Source organism: Scyliorhinus torazame, chromosome 7 (genome assembly GCF_047496885.1).
Source record: "Scyliorhinus torazame isolate Kashiwa2021f chromosome 7, sScyTor2.1, whole genome shotgun sequence".
NCBI lineage: Eukaryota > Metazoa > Chordata > Chondrichthyes > Carcharhiniformes > Scyliorhinidae > Scyliorhinus > Scyliorhinus torazame.
Genome location: NC_092713.1, coordinates 91,604,922 through 91,622,603, shown reverse-complemented (window position 1 = coordinate 91,622,603; position 17,682 = coordinate 91,604,922). Strand labels below are relative to the sequence as shown.

The 17,682-nt window shown below is 44.9% G+C and overlaps 1 protein-coding gene across 1 annotated transcript in view; it reads right to left on the bottom strand.

The window, feature by feature from the left end:
* lrrc40 (leucine rich repeat containing 40) overlaps positions 1-17,682 on the bottom strand; it is a 168,743-nt gene that overhangs the window by 12,409 nt on the left and 138,652 nt on the right. The window contains exons 12-14 of the mRNA XM_072511050.1: positions 10,028-10,138; positions 6,638-6,715; positions 722-907 (exon numbers count right to left, since the gene is read on the bottom strand). Coding sequence (XP_072367151.1) covers positions 722-907; positions 6,638-6,715; positions 10,028-10,138 — 375 coding nt within the window. The remainder of the gene's footprint in view (positions 1-721; positions 908-6,637; positions 6,716-10,027; positions 10,139-17,682) is intronic.

Below are 17,682 nucleotides of genomic sequence, written 5' to 3'. Positions count from 1 at the left end.
ATCAAAGTGTGGAATTCAACTGTACAGAGCATTGTTGAGACTTCACCGAGTCTACTGTGTACAGTTTTGGTATCCTTATTTAAGGAGGATATCCTTGCATTGGAAGCAGTTACAGAAGGTTCACTAGGCTGATTCCTGGGATGAAGGGGGTTGTCATATGAGGAAAGATTGAGCAAGCCTATACTCATTGGAGTTCAGAAACTTGAGAGGTGATCTTATTGGGACATAAAATATTCTGAGGAGCTTTGACAGGGTAGATGCTAACATAATTTTTCCCCTTGTGGAGGAATTTCGAATCACGGGACACAGTTTCAAAACAATGGGTTTCCCATTGAAGGAGATGAGGAGGAATTCCTTCTCTCAGTGAGTCATTAGTCTTTGGAACTCTCTTCCCCAGACAGCAATGGATCATTGACTCTCTTTTAGATGAAAAATGTCCAATTAGCTCTGAATATATTCAACGTTTGGGGGGGGGGGGGGGGGAAGTAGAATTAAGGCCACAATCAGATAAGTCAACATATTCTTGAATGGGGGAGCAGGCTCAAGGGGCCGAATGGCCTACTACTATTTCTATGATCTTGATCGTTCTTTTCCTTTTTCCAGCATAAAATAACAATAAAAAAGACTAGCTGCAGCAATACAAAATAACTAAATCTATAAAAATAGCTTTTATCTTAAAATTGTGAAGCAAGTTCATTTTACAACATTTACTAGTATTTACCTTAAATTTATGCAACTCCCCAGCTCTGGTGGGACCTGCATTATGTCATTGTTCTGCATATCCAGTGTAATCAGTTTGTCAAGCTGCATCAGCTGGAATGCATCAATTGATCCCACCTGATTATTACTGATCAGAATAGTTTCCAGTGTTGGGATTTGGTATAAGGCACTAGGGAGCTCTTTAAACCTGAGGATAGAGTACAAAATATATTGAACAGAAATCAAAAAACATGTGATATTTATATATGTTGTTTTTGCTATATTGTTTGAAAGAGCAAAATATCATAAAGTAATTAATTTGAGCGACTTGATATGCACACCCAGCCTAAGTAATTTACATTTAAATATAACTCACTGCAGTCTTTAAAATAACTGACTAAATTTTACTCAAATGCCCAAACCAACATATTTGAAACTAGGCCCCCAATAGTTGGACCATCTTACTTCACTTTTATGTAACATTAAAATTTACACTTGTAATCAGGTCTTGCTTCTCGGAAAAGCTACAAGCAAGTTTACCAACAAGTTACATCTCCGTGTACTCGATGCACACAGAGTCATTTCAGGGTGCTTTACAGGGTAATGCATAGTGAGTGGATACCAAGCACGGAGAGGGGGAAAGAGTGGGCAAGGTTGAGGCAAAAGTGTAATTGAAAAAAGACCTTGAAGATGCTTTTAAAAAGGAAAGCAGAGCTATCAGGTGATGATTCTGAGGGAAGGGGTTCTGGAGGATGGGGGAAGTGGCAGCCATGGATTGGAGAATGGCAGAGGTAGACATGGATGTAAGATTGGAGGACATCACACAGGTGGGAAGGTGGGCATGAAGATGTGCAGCAATGTAAAGGGAGGTCATATATCCTAAATTCAATTCTTTGGGATATAGGAAACTAGGGGAGTTTGGTCAGATCAATCGTGATGGGGATACATGCCTATGTGTATTTGAAGACATGAGCTGTGGCTCCAAACCTCAAGTGGCAAAATAAACGTGCAATTGCAACACAAAGAAATGTTCCTGGATTTCAGAAAGAAACAAAAGTTGGCGATGAGGCAGTAAGTAGAACAAAACAAGCAAATGATGGGTTCATAAGAAAAAAATGGGAAAAGATGAAGGAGTGAGAATAAGAGGACAAAATATTAAGATGACATAATTATAATAGATAGGTTGGTCAGCAGGCAGGGTCAGGCAAGACACAATAAACAATGTCATTAATTTTGATCAAAAAGAGGTCTCCAAGCCTCTCAAATTTGGTGTATGATGTTGGGATGTAGGGTGTCAGAGGGGAGGATTTGTTGTGATAAAGAGGACTTGAGATGTTCCTCCTCTCCAGGGTATTCTTAGAACAGTAACACCACCAGTAAGTCAAAATTAAGGAGCATAACTCCTCCCAGACCTATCCAGGAGCAATATAAAGAACAACAAAGAATGACAAAAAAGATTAATAAAGAGAGAGGGATTAGAGTAGGTGAGAAAGCTGGCTAGAAACATAAAAACAAATAGTAAGAGTTTGTACAGATATTTAGAAAGGAAAAGAGGAAATAAAGTGATCATTGGTTCTCTGGAAAAAGAGCCTGGGGAAACAACGCTGAAAAATAAGAAAATATAGGATGAATTGCACAGGTATTTTGCTTCCGCCTTCACTGTAGAGAAAAAAAGTAAAGGCTCTGAAATAATTGTGAATCAGGAAAAGGCAGGGAGGAACTTAGAATAATTACAATCACCAGGGAAACAGTGCTAAGAAAATTATTAGAATGAAAAGCTGACAAGTGCCCAGGTCCTGTTGGACTTCATCCTAGTCTTAAGTGGCTGAGATGGCAGATGCAGTGGTTTTAATTTTCCAAACTTCCCTTGATTCTGGAAAGGTCCAGCAGAATGGAAAATAGCGAACCTAACTCCTCTATTCAGAAAAGGAGACAAAGCACAAAACTACAGGCCTGTCAACTTAACATCTGTCATTGGGAAATTGCTAGGATCTATTATTGAGAAGGTTATAGTGGGGCACTCAATGCAATCAGGCAGTGCCAACAGGGGTGATCCTCCCGCATATCCGGAGAATCCCCCCCCCCCCGTCCTGATGGACAGTTTAGGATGTCACACAAAAATGGCAAGAAGGGCATCTGGCCTAATTTACATTCATTTCAATGTCATTAGCGAGATTGAAGTTGAATGCAACGGCCTCCCGGGAGTCACCCAAATCCCCCGATGACAAGTCATGCGGGCGTCATTTAGTACTTATAGAAATGGGAAACTGGCACAATGGCTGCCCAGTGAAAGTGAGGTGAGTAGCCCTTTCCATTTACTGGCATGCAGCTCAAGGGCACCGGAGCTACTTCCCCGGTGCTCGGGGGAGGTGGGGGAGGGGGTGGCTGGGGTTGTAAGAAGGCTGGAGGGGTCCAGTTTGGGGGTCACCCCTGGGCTGGAGGGAGGGGGGGGGGAAATGAGAAGCTTTGTGTCAGTGAGGCCTTCAAGCCATCTTTAAATATTATGGAGACCCATACCAGGAGCAACCACAGCTGCAGCCTGTCTGTCTTACCAAACTTTCCCAGGACTGAGCTCTGCTGCGGCTTCTCTCATGAAAGTCAATTTCACCCCCTTTGACTGTGAGCAGCCTCTAGCTTCACAGCTGAAGGCTATTTCAAAGGAGGGATTAACTTTGTTAGTTGTGAGAGCATTTCACGCTCCAGAACTCTCAAATGCCTCCTCGAAGGAACAGGTGCCATGTCTGAGAGGATGATTAGTGGACTGGATGTACTGCAACCGTTGATGCCTGAACAGTGTGCCTGTGCTCCAGTAGCATTTGTACCATGGAGGCAGCTTCCAACAATCAAACACTAAAGAGCAGGGTTCACCACTGAGGACCTGCCGACGGCTAAAAGGTTGTCTGGATGAGCGGAGGACAGCTGAGCATGGCCTCCCTAATGTTGCTGGCAGAGGTCTGGAGTCCAGGGGTCCTGATCTGGCCGTGAGTTTTTATGCACAGCAAAGTTTTACAGCACAACTGGCTCGCTGGGCGGTACTCAGGGAAGGCGGGACAGCCATGGCAAGGGCGGGGGAAGGCTTGGGAGGTATGAGAGCCCTGGGCTGAAAGACCTAACTGATCATCAGTCACCCTCCTCCATTTCTTTCCAGATACAGATATGTTTGAGCAGTTTATCCTGCGGAGGCTGCCCTCTCTGAGATTGTCGCAGCCCAGGTGGGCAGGCACCGAAGAAGGCAGCAACCCAATGCAGGCTGGAGGTGGCACCACATGTGCAGGGGGCTGCAGAACACCCTGATGATCTGGCCACCCATCAGGCTGAGGATGGGGCCAGAAGGGGAGCCCAGCGACATGCCAGGATATACAGGAGTCGGTCATTCAACAAGCTGACAGACAGCATATGCTGCAGAAGACTGCATCTAATCATAATAATCACTTCATGTCACAAGTAAGCTTCCATGAAGTTACTGTGAAAAGCCCCTTATCGCCACATTCCGCCGCCTGGTCGGGGGGCCGGTACAGGAATTGTACCCGTGCTGCTGGCCTTGTTACAAGCCAGCTGTTTACAAGCCAGCTGTTTAGCGCACTGTGCTAAACCAGCATCTCTGGATGAAGGGACTGAATGCAAGATTGATAAATTTGCTTACAACACAAAGATAGGTTGGGAAGTAAATTGTGAAGAGGACACAATCGGGGCGAAATTGTCCGGAAACGGCGCGATGTCCGCCGACTGGCGCCCAAAATGGTGCAAATCAGTCGGGCATCGCGCCGCCCCAAAACCGCATCTTTGGGGGCCGAGCCCCAACGTTAAGGGGCTAGGCCCGCGCCGGACGAATTTCCGCCCCCGCCAGCTGGCGGGAAAGGCCTTTGGTGCCCCGCCAGCTGGCACGGAAATGACATCTCCGGGCGGCGCATGCGCGGGAGCGTCAGCGGCCGCTGACGGCATTCCCGCGCATGCGCAGTGGAGGAAGTCTCTTCCGCCTCTGCCATGGTGGAGACCGTGGCGAAGGCGGAAGGGAAAGAGTGCCCCCACGGCACAGGCCCGCCCGCGGATCGGCGGACCCGATCGCGGGCCAGGCCACCGTGGGGGCACCACCCGGGGCCAGATCGCCCCGCGCCCCCCCCAGGACCCCAGAGCTCGCCCACGCCGCCTTGTCCCGCCGGTAAGGTAGGTGGTTTAATCTATGCCGGCAGGACAGGCATTTTAGCGGCAGGACTTCGGCCCATCCGGGCCGGAGAATCGCGGAGGGGGGCCCGCCAACTGGCGCGATTCCCACCCCCACCGAATATCCGGTGGTGGAGAATTCGGCAACCGGCGGGGGCGGGATTCACGCCAGCCCCCGGCGATTCTCCGACCCGGCGGGCGGTCGGAGAATCTCGCCCAAGGAGTCTGAAAAAGGAAGATACATAGGTTAAAGGAATGGGCAAAAATTAGGCAAATAGAGAATAATGTGGGAAAGCATGTCTTTCGGGAGGAAACCAGAGCACCTGGAGGAAACCCATGCAGACACGGGGAGAGCGTTCATATTCCGCACAGACAGTGACCCAAGCCGGGAATCGAACCCGGGTCCCTGGCAGTATGAAGCAGCTGTGCTAACCACTGTACTACCGTGCTGCCCATGCAGGTACAGGAAGTGATTATGAAGGCAAATGAAATGTTGTCATTTATTGCAGGGGGTGGTGGGTGAATGGAACGTAAAAGTAGGGATGTTTTACTATAGTTGTAGTACTATGCAAAGGTTTGGTCTCCTTATTTAAGAAGGAATACAAGTGCATTAGAATCAGTTCAGAGAACTCAACTGAAAACTGGGACGGTCAGGGAGCGTGGGGTGAGTGCGTTGTAATGAGGAAAGGTTGGACAAGCTGGGTCTCTATACATTGAAGTTTCAAAGAATGAGAAGTGATTTTATTGAAACATACAAATTCCTGAGGGAACTTGATGAGGTGGATGCTGAAAGGATGGTTCTCCTTGTGGAAGAGACTAGAACGAGGGAACACAGTTTAAAAATAAGGGTTCTTCCATTTAAGTTGGAGATGAGAAGAAATTCTTTCAGTGAGTGTCATGAGTCTTTGGAACTCTCTTCTCTGGAAAGCAGTTAAGACAGTGGCACTGAATATTGTTAAGACCGAGGTAAATCGATTCTTGACAAACAAGCAGGGAGTCAAAGGTTATCGGGGGTGACCCAATGTGAAGTTCAGGCCACAATGGTGGAACAGACTTGAGGGTTCAAATGGCCTACTCCTAATTCTTATGTATTTATAAAGTAAATCCATTTGTAACTGCCTGAACTGCAACCCAGACAGGAATTGGAGAGGTAATACTGTTTATTAATCTGATAAATCCATTTGGAAAATTCATTTTGAAACTTCCCCAATGTACAAGCAAATGCACTGAATTTGCAAAATCCAAGATACTGTGTCAGTGTTCAGTCGGAAAAGAAAGGAAATTCTTCACAGCACAAAACAAAAATCAGAGTTGAAATGCTTTTGGAAAACTTGCAGCTACAAATCCAGATTGACACAATTTATGTTGGGTTTTGTTTTAGAAATAAATGTTGCAAAAATGCTGCACTAAAAACCAATTTTATTTTCTGAACAGCTCTATGAAAAATTAAAACCAAGTTAATTTTATTGTTTTCGATAAAGGGCATCATTTTTGCATTTCAGATACAGCTCCATTCTCACAATACTTAATTATTTACAGCAGATACCCCATAATCTACTAAAATGCTCTTATATGAACTTTGTACATAAATATCCAATACCATACTGAATATGTACTGTTCATACTACCTTTCTCAGCAAGACAGGTAGAAACCATGCCACACAGAAATGCCATAAATGCATACAGAAATTCAAATCCAGCCCAAATAAATTATCCATAGAATAAAACTTGAATATTAGGAAAATAATGCTATTTCATTTTTAAGGAAAGTACTAACCTGTTAAAAGACAAGATTATAGTTTGCAATTGCAGTAGTCTTTTTATTTCCATTGGCAGTGAAGTCAAAATATTATTTCTTCAGGAGTGAAAGAAAATAATTATGATAGTAACATGTTTGCAGTACAGGAACTTTTAACAAAAAAACTATTTTTCATACTTTCCTAGCCAAATCTTCAGAATTCTATCTCAAGTAGGTCACAAATGTTTTACCAGTCATTTTGTCACAAAACTAAGCACAAAACCCAAGAACAAGTTAAACACAACATAAAATACATGCTTTACTTTCAAAAAAATCCTTAGTCATTGAATGCTTGCTCATGATCAATTTACATGAAAATACTGATTTGTTGCTTCTTCTATTATTAAAATTCTGTTTCAATTTCCAACTTTCCTATCTGCACTGTATATTTAGCCTACAACTTCTTCAGTTTTGGGCTGCCAAAAAGTTCCTGGAGATGGAAACCTCACTAACCTGATGAGCCTCATCTCCATGGTTTCATACAGCACTGTGGTCTAAACATTGTGAGTATATTCTTTTTCAACTTAATCTCTTGATTTAACCAATTTGATTAACAAGGGTATACCTCCTGCTGGTGGAAGGTATTTGCCTTGCTTAACTATCTACCTGTGCCACTCTCTTCCGTGGTCTTTCCGACCTGCCCTGCCTTCTGCCAATGTTGTCAGTCGATGCACATTGTGGCACAGGGAGAGCTCTCCCTCCACTATTTCTTCATTAAAAATTAACTGGCTCCAAGTAAATAAAATTCTGTTCAACTACAGTGTGGCTGGTGGAGGACAACAAGTACAAATCCATAAAACTACAATTTCTGAAAATTGGCACTTGTGGTAGTCACCACTGTTGTATTATACTGTATATACTGCATTGCATATGAGGGTAGTACGGTAAGGCCCCTGTACTACAGGTATGGGGGTAGATCCCTGCCTGCTGGCTCCGCCCAGTACGCAGAGTATAAATGTGTATGCTCTCCGAACTGCAGCCATTTCGGCAGCAGCTGTAGGAGGCCACACATCTGTGTAATAAAGCCTCGATTACTCTCTACTCTCGTCTCATCGTAATTGATAGTGCATCAGCACTCTAGGTGAAATCAAATTTAGTTTCAGAATACTATGAACAAAAAAGAGAAATCAAACTATTTACTTGAGAAAATTCATCGCTGATGTGAAAGCAGAAAAGCCTGATAGTTGAGCAAATAGCTCTTACATGAGGGATCAAAATTCAAGCTTGGTCTCTTTATTTCCTTCCTTGCTAAAGCTCCTTTGCAAAATACCATTGCCAGTCCCTTGAAAACCTACCCTGTAACCAGCTCCTTTGTTGTACACAAGAATCATCTGGAGAGAAATGCCCAAGTTACACTTCCACAGGGAACGAACTAGCTTCCACGTAGGTCATTTCTAAAGTCAAGAATATGGCCAGAGGCTAAATTTCAGATTTTGGAACTTACACTTAGAATTCACCTTCATGGAGTAAATGTTTGCTTGGCAGGATCGCATTGGTGATGATTTTAAGTCTTCCATCATCAGTCTAGTACATGCTTGTCCAATGTACGGCCTGCAAAACCCCCCTCTGTGGCCCACAGAACCGTTTTTGAAACGGCAGTCAAACAAGTAAGTTGCAATGGAAGATTGTTCACAGGGAAGCTCTCCCTTGCGTTTGCGTATGATAGGCTCAGCATTGAAACTATCAGCAGCAAATGTGAGAGAAACAATTGGTGACTGGAATTTGTGACAGAGTGCAAGCGACAGAGTGAGAGAGAGACAAAGAACAAAACAGCACAGGAACAGGCCCTTCGGCCCTCCAAGCCTGCGTCAATCACGTGACCTATCTAGACCAATCGCCTGTATCCTTCTAAATCGTCTGTTCATGTACCTATCCAGATAAGTCTTAAAGGTCGCTAACGTATCTGCCTCAACCACCTCACTTGGCAGTGCATTCCAGGTCACCACCACCCTCTGTATAAAAATCTTCTCCCGCAGATCTCCACTGAACCTATCCCCCTTCACCTTGAACTTGTGCCCCCTTGTAATTTTCAATTCTGCCCTGGGAAAAAACCTCTTATGTTCACCCTATCTATACCCCTAATAATTTTATAAACTTCTATCAGGTCGCCCCTCAACCTCCGTCTCTGCAGGGAGAACAATCCCAGTTGATTCAATCTCTCCACATAGCTAATCCCTCCATACCAGGCAACATCCTGGTAAACCTATTCTGTACTCTCTCCAAAGCCTCCACCGTCTTCTGGTAGGGTGGTGACCAGAATTGGACACAGTATTCCAAATGTGGTCTAACCAACATTCTATGTAACTGTAAAATAATTTTCAAGCTTTTATACTTTATTCCCGTCCTATGAAGGCAAGCATGCCATATGCTTTCTATACCACTATTTCCACCTGTGCTGCCACTTTTAAGGATCTGTAGACCTGCACTCCCAGATCTCGCTGTGTCTCTATGCTCCTGCCATTTATTTTATAGCTCCCACCTGAATTGGATCTACCAAAACATATCACCTCGCATTTGTTCGGTTAAATTCCATCTGCCATTTCTCTGCCCAATTTAGCAGCCTATCTATAGCCTGTTGTATTCTCTGACAATCTTCATCACTATCCGCAACTCCCGCAATCTTAGTATCATCTGCAAACTTGCTAATCAGACCCGCTACGTTTTCTTCCAAGTCATTTATATATGACAGCAGAGGTCCCAGCACTGATCCCTGCGGAACACCTAGTGGTACAGACCACTATTCAGAAAAACATCCTTCCACTGCTACCCTCTGTCTTCTGTGGCCAAGCCAGCTCTGAATCCATCCAGCTAGTTCACCCCTAACAGAGTGCTAATCCATGAGTGGGGTTGAGTGCAAAAGGTTGAGTGAGTGTATAGGGGTGAGTGTGAGTCTGCCTTAAGTCCAGTCTCAGATTTCTCACTCACTCTCACCACCACACATGAGCACATACACATGCACCCATTCACTAATACACAGATCCGTCATTTTTATTACTTGCTCTTTTTTAACTTAATTTATTGCTATGACATTGCTGTACATATGTTCAGCAATTGTATCTTTATTTATATTCCCAATCTTTTTTTGATTTTCAGTTTATTATTGTGCCACATTTTATATTTCTGCAATTTGCTCATCAGCCCCTTGAGTAAGGACTAAATGCAAAAATGGACCCCGAGCGAAAATGTTGGATAAGGCTGCTTCAGTATGTTTCCTTCAGAATTAGCATTTGTGCAGTTTTGGCCAAAGTGCTGTGGTAAGCAAAGAATTAGCGAGTGCACTTTCAATTAAAAAGATGTACTTATTTAGCCCTGAAGTTACAAATGAAAATGTGACAAAAACACAAAACAGCTTGCAAGAATTTAGCATACCTCAGATCCAGATGAATCAGGTGCTCCAGTGTGCAAACTTCTAAGGGAACAGAACTAAGCTTGTTGAAGCCAAGATTTACATCAGTGACTGTGGCCTTAAGTTCTGAAATCCTGTACAATAAGATAGTATTTAATTGTGCTATAGCATCATTTCTGAATACTCATTTAAAAATATTATTTTACGAGCTTTTCATTTTTAATCTTTGTTGGCCCAAATGGAATCAACCAATTTTTCTTCGCTTTCTCACCTGAATCATCGTCACTGTTTTCTGTGTGGCTGTTATTAAGGTGCACTTATTTGACGCCAGAAGTGAACATTAAACTGCTTCACCCAAAGAGTGCGAATGTGGAACTCACTACCACAGGACTGATTGAAACGAAGAGTATAAATATATTTAGGAAGAAACTACACAAGCATATAAGGCAGGCATTGTCAAACTCGGGGGCGCGACCCACAGGTGGGTCGCAGTCGGGTGTCGGGAGGGTCGCGAATCTGTCCGTCGCGGAGCTCCCGATCTCACAAATCTGGGTGCAACAGACGGCTGTTAATAACACCGGCTGCAGCGGCCTTCAAAATGGCTGCGATCATGTAAAACAAATACGGCCGCACTGCGCATGCATGCCCGATCATCGGTGCGCATGCGCAGTCCGCCAGCTTGTTTTTTTAAACGGTCGCAACTTTTTGTTTTACAAGTTCGGGGTGGTTTTATTCATTTATTTTTTATTGTTTTCATTTATTTTATTCATTTCATTTTCATTTTTCTTTACATGTTTGGGGGGGGGATTTATTTGATAAAATTTTACAGGAAAAAAATGCAGAACGTTGGACAGATGGAGATACTTTCCAACACCGGAAGGCTTCACCTTCATCCAACAGGTTCCATTGGAGGAGCGTGTACGAGGGCCAAAGGAACCCAAAACCATTTCCTCCATTTTTGTCAGCAGCAAACAAGGTAAGAGAAAATGGTGGGTCGCGCAGGTCGGCCGGCGTGGGTCGCGAAGATCAGCCGGGTGGTAAAAATGGGTCCCCGGAAAAAAAGTTTGAAGAACACTGATATAAGGGATAGGTAAACAGATGGATACAATGGTAGATTAAAATGAGAAAAGGTGGGAGAACGCTTGAATGGAGCATAAACACCAACGTGGACTGGTTGGGCTGAATGGCCTGTTTCTGTGGTGTACATCCTATTTTCAACTCCCTAATCCAACAGTCCTATTGTCAATCATGTACCACTGCACTTTCCAAGGTTAGTCAAGTATGAGGAATGAAGCCCTGTTAATGGTTGGCTTTTGCTGGATAAATACATTGAGCAAAAGGGGAGCTGAAATATGTTTATTAATCTTAATTTTCCTTTACCATTACATATCTGATACTGTTTTATTGTCTTAAAAAGAGACCTATAATAGACAAAACATCCCAAAGCACTTCATTGAAATAACCGAAAACAAATGCCGAACCAAAGGAGATATTAGGATGGTCACAAAATAGTAACATTAAAGAACTGGGTTTTATGGAACCTTTTAAAAGGAAGTGGTGTCGTAGAAAGACAAAAAAAAAAATCCAGAGTCAAAGGCTGCACAAGATCAGAGGAATGCACTGGGAAGAGGTTATTGTGATAGGGAGGGGTGAGGAAACAGTGCTGAGTATATTTGAACCCGAGACAATGGAGGGAAGAAAACCAATGTAAGTCAGCAAGGACAAGGTTGATGGGTGAACAGGATTTAATACAAAATAGGATTTAGAACATAAAAAATAGGAGCTGAAGTAGACAATGTGGCCCCACGAGCCACTCCGTCATTCAATATGATCATGGTTGATCTTCAGCCTTTACTCCACTTTCCTGCCAGCTCCCCATATTCCTCCAATCCGACACCCCAAAAATCAGTCTATCTCAGCATTAAATATATTCAACAATGTAGCATCCATAACCCTTTGGGTAGAGAATTCCAAAGATTCACAACCTTTGAGTGAAGAAAGTTCTCTGCATCGCAGTCCTAAATGATTGGCTCCTTCTCTTGAAACTATGACCCCATGTTCTGGATTTCTAACCAGCGATAATAACCCATGTTTCTCTTGTCAAACCCCTTCAGAAACTTGTACGTTTTAATGATTTACTGAGATCACGCCCATTCTGCAATACATACTCCAGAGATTTCTTAGCCTCTCATCATAAGAGCTCACTCTCATCCCAGGAACCAATCTAGTGAACCTTTGCTGTACTGCCTCCTTAAATAAAGACCAAAGCTGCGCAAAGTACTTCAGGTGTGGTCTCATCACAGTTCTGCACAACTGCAGCAAGATTTCCTTGTTCCAGAGGAGAGTGTGAGGGGATAAAGAGCACAGTGCGAGAGGAGGACACTGGGACAGACAGTCAGCAGTACCTAGAGGAGAGTGCAAGAAGAGGACACCGTGTCAGACGAGCAGGAACACCTAGAGGACGGTGCAAGAGAAGATCGAAAACAGCACGAGAGTGCAGTGAGAAATCTGCATGCTAGCTTCGAGTTTGGAGTTCCTGAGGTGATGTCAGAATTCAAACGTGACGAGGGGCAACTGGAAGCACCTGAGTGGGTGAGTACGGTCGGGTAAGTATTTACTACTTATATCGCTTATAATAATAATAATAATCTTCATTAGTGTCAAGAGTAGGCTTACATTAACACTGCAATGAAGTTACTGTTCCGCTACACAGAGGGAGAATTCAGAATGTCCAATTCATCTAACAGCACATCTTTCCGGACTTATGGGAGGAAATCAGAGCACCCGGAGGAAACTCACGCAGACATAGGGAGAACATGTAGACTCCGCACAGACAGTGACCCAAGCCAGGAATCGAACCTGGGACCCTGGCGCTATGAAGCCACATGCATACAGATTGTGAGGGCTAAATTCTGCAGTAACGAGGACCAGAGAAGAAGGGCCCGTGATTAATTTGGTATTATTTGATTTTAAATATCTTCCGAAAGGTCTAATTTAAAGGGATGTCGTGGCAGGACAGCTCAAAGCCTATGCTTCTCCTGCTCTATGTGGGAAGCTGGGAACATTTCCAGTGTCTGGAGCCAACCTGTGTGCAGGAGGTATATCCAGCTGCAGCTCCTTGAAGCCCAAATTACGGAGCTGGAGCAGCGGCTGGGGACACCGGGGAGCATACGTGAGGCAGAGAGTATTGTGGATAGCATGTAGAGAGGTGGTCACATAGGAAGGGAATGGGTGACCACCAGGCAGAGCAAGAGGACTCAGTCGGCAGTTCAGGACTCTCCTGCTGCTTTGGATACTATTGGGGGAAATGACCTCTCAGGGAAAAGCAACAACAACCAAATTTTTTGCACCACGGTTGGCTCTGCTGCACAGGGGAGGAGCAAAAATTGTGGGAATGTAATAGTTATAGGGGGCTCAATTGTAAGGGGAATAGGTAGGTGTTTCTGTGGCCGCAAGCGAGACTCCAAGATGGTATGTCGCCTCCCTGGTGCTAGGGTCAAGGATGTCTCCAAGCGGCTACAGAACATTCTGGAGGAGGGGGAGGATGAACATCCAGTGGTTGTGGTACAGACTGGCACAAATGATGAAGGTAAAAGAAAAGGGATGAGGTCCTAAAAACAGAATATAGGGAGTTAGGAAGCATGTTATAAACTAGGACCTCAAAAGGTCTACCAGAGCATCGGGCTAATCAGAGCCAGATATAGCAGGATATATCAGATGAATGAAGAGATGGTTCCGGGGGTGGGGGGTGTTCAGATTCCTGGGACATTGAGGGTGGTTTTGGGGGAGATGGGGCCAGTACAAACTGGACAAGTTACACCTGGACAGCACTGGGACTGATGTCCTAGGGGGAGTATTTGCTAGAGTGGCTGGGGAGGGTTTAATTTAAACTAAAATGGCAACGGAATGGGAACCTATACAAGGAGTCAGAGGAGAGGGGAAACACAGGCAAGGCCAAAAGACAAAAAGGTGAGTAAGAGAGGTGATGAAGTCAAGGGCCAAGATCAAACAGTGCCACAGGGAAAAATAACGGGAAGCTTTGTGCCTTTGTGCGTGGAGCATTTGCAATAAAGTGGATGAATTAAGCAAAAATGTGGAATCTGTATGGGTACAACTACGAAATACCAAGGGGCAGAAAATGGTATTGGGGGTGTATAAGGACCCTCAGACACAAACTCCCACCAACCATGCTCGATGCCACCTTCAAAAAATAAATACAGGATGGGGGGACGCTAGCAGGAAAGGACTTCTACATCGGGGACAGACTTGCGACCTTGGGCAAACTGATGGAAGACCTGGAAATACCGACAGGACAGGAACCCAGGCACCTCCAAATAAAACAGCTTCCCGCAAGGAGACGGCAAAGTACCCCAGGGACCCGCTACTAGAGGGACTAATCAACACAGACAGTAAGGAGGGAGGGGGGGGGGCGCGGAGGAACTGTGGGAACATCTATGGACAGTTACTGGATAGGGCAAGACTACCGCTGGATGAAGCCAAACGAAAATGGAAGGACGAGCTGGGGACTGAAGTGGGTTGGGGACTCTGGAGCGAAGCACCGAGTAGGGCTAACTCCACCTCCTCTTGTACTAGGCTAAGCGGCATGCAGTTTAAAGTAGTGCACAGAGCTCACCTAACCAGAACCTGAAAGAGCAAGTTCTTCCCGATGGTGGAGGATAATTGTGAACGGTGTCAGGAAGGCCCGGCCTACCATGGCCACATGTTCTGGGCCTGCCCCAGACTTGCTGGGTTTGGGACAGCCTTCTGCGAGGCGATGTCCAAGGTTGTGGGGGTGAGGGTGGAGCCGTGCCCGAGAGTAGCAGTCTTCGGGGTGTCGGACCAGCCAGAACTACATATGGGGAAGAGGGCAAATGTCCATGCTTTTCCTTCCTTAATCGCACGCCGGAGAATCCTGCTCGGCTGGCGATCAGTAGCACCACCCACAGCTGCAGACTGGCTGGCAGACCTGGTGGAATTTCTCCACCTGGAGAAGATCAAATACACCATCCGAGGATCGGACGAGGGCTTCCACAAAGCGTGGGGGCCATTCATCAGCCTGTTCCAAGAGCTATTCGAAGCCAATAGTGATTAGGGAGAAAGGGGAGAGGAGGGATCGATGAGGGCAGACAAGATCACACAGAACAGATAGGAACAAAGGGGGGGGGGCAAGGAAGGAACCCAGGGAAATATCAGGAAGGGACATGGGTAAAGAGCGAGGGGGGGCAGGGAGCCCCCGCCAGCGAAGCCATAGGAGTAACAACCTCAAAATGAATGAAAGAATATAAAAATACAACACCCTTGATGAAAGAAGGGGCCAAGATGGAGCCAGACTATCAATGGGGGGAGGACTGAGAAAAGGGACACATGTAAATTGTACATAAAGAAACTTCTCACTCTGTAACGTTTTTGTTTTTTATATGTTTAATTGTTAAATTATTAAAATTGGAAAATTCGAATATAAATATTTAGGAAATTTAATAATTTTAACAAAAAAAGATGCTTTTTTAATGTGCATGTTAAGAAGTAACTACAAAATTACAAAGGTCACTAATAAATTTATGTGGATAGCAGAATCGAATAGGGCATTTTCTGGTTGTGGCAGCAGCTTGCGTTTATATTGCATCTTTAACACTGAAAACTATCTCAATGTTTCAGTGATCTCTGTAAAAGAGGAGGCAGATAGCAGGAAACGCTAGGCCAGTTACCCCAACATCGGTCGTTTGAAAAATGCTATATTAAGATCTATATTAATGACTTGGATGAAGAAATCGACTGTATTGTAGCCAAATTTGCCGCTGATATAAATATAGATAGAACAGCAAGTTGTGAGAAGGACACAAAGGGTCTGCAAAGAGCTATAGATAGGTTGAGCAAGCAAACAAAAATCTGGCAGATGGAGTATAATGTAAGAAGAAGAATAGAAAAGCAGAGTATTATTTAAATGGAGAAATTGCACAATGCTATGGTACAGAGGGACCTGGGTTCCTTGTACATGAATCAAAGAGTCAGTATGCAGGTACAGCAAACAATCGGGAAGGCAAATGGAATATTGGCCTTTATTACAAGGGGAATGAAATATAAAAGTAGGGAAAGTCTTGCTAAAATTTGCATTGGTGTGACCACACTTGGAGTAGTGCGTGTAACTTTGGTCTCCTTACTTCACGACAGATATATTTGCGTTGTGAGCCATTTCGAGAAGATTCACTAACCATAATCCCGGAATGAAGGGTTAATGAACTCAACACAAGTCCAAGCCCAGGGTCCTGCAGTATATTGGCCCAGGTTGAAGCAGTGGGTTTTAAGCTCCCTCTGCTAATTTCCTATTGAGCGAGCTCCTGCCCGTTTAATAGGGGAATTCATATTCCACAAAGCTCATGGGGCGATCTATCGACGATCCGCCGTGTTATTCATAGCCACCCTAACATCCTACCCCCTCAAGTCCGTTTCTCCCCAGTACTCCCGCAACGATAAAGTCCTTCTGCTGCTTGCCGATCAGTTCAAGCTCTGCCGAGGTTGGAACCAGATCAGGAGGTGTGACTCCAACTGGAGCCCTTCGTTTGGAGAGAGCGTCAAAGAGTTACTGACACAAATTCCTCTTCAGTGTCTCCTTCAGTCAGGGCACCAGCTTCCTCTGCTTCCATCTTGGATTCCGTATCCTCATCATCAGGAATGGATGGACGCTGAGTTGCCTTCTCGCTGCTGTCCGGCGGCTACCTCATGGCTGCTGTCCGGCGGCTACCTCATGGCTTGCTCAGAGGCAAACACCCTGTTCCTCAGATGGTCCAGATGTTTCCTTACGATCATACCCTGGAAGTTCACTTTGTATGGCACTGGTCCTGTTTTCTCCATTATGACCCCAGGTACCCATTGGAACCGTCTCCGAAGTGCCTCACGTAAACCCACCTGTCTTGAATGTTCTTTCGGTTCTTGCAAAGTCATAATTTCCTTTCTGATTCTCTTATTGGGACCCCCATCTCTCCTCTCCAGGTTTGGGGATAGAAGACTTAGTTTTGTACGAAGCCGTCGTCCCATTAACAGTTTCTCTGAGGCAAATCCTGTTTGTTGTGTGAGGAGTGGTTCTAAATAGCGAACAAAGATTGTGCCAATTTGGTTTCTATGGATCCCGTATGTTGTTTCTTCATGCCAGTTTTAAAAGTCTGCATTGCCCGTGCCGCCAGTTCATTTGATGATGGGTGATACCGTGCTGTTCTGATGAGTTTGGTACCATTGGATTGCATGAAGCTTTGGAACTCTCTACTGGTGAAGACAGTGCCGTTGTTGGAAACCAGGACTTTTGGTATCTCATGTATGCAAAAACTCTGCTGCAACTTCTCGATTGTAGTGGAAGGTTGTGGAGCTCATACGGTGTATCTCTACCCATTTGGAATGTGCATCCACCAGGATCAAAAGCATGGAACCCATAAAAGGCTTGGCAAAGTCCATGTGCACTTGCACTCATGGCCTGTCCGGCCACTCCAATGGACGGAGGGAGGCTGAAGGGGGGAGTTCTTGATTCTCCTGGCAAAGGTCGCATTGTCTCACCAAGTCTGTGGTCAGAGTCGAGGCTGGGCCACCAGCCGTAGCTCCTGCCGAGAATTTTCATTTTCGATACCCTAGGGTGGTCATTATGTAGCTCCATTAGTATTGCGTGCTGCCCTGGACGAGAGACAACTACTCA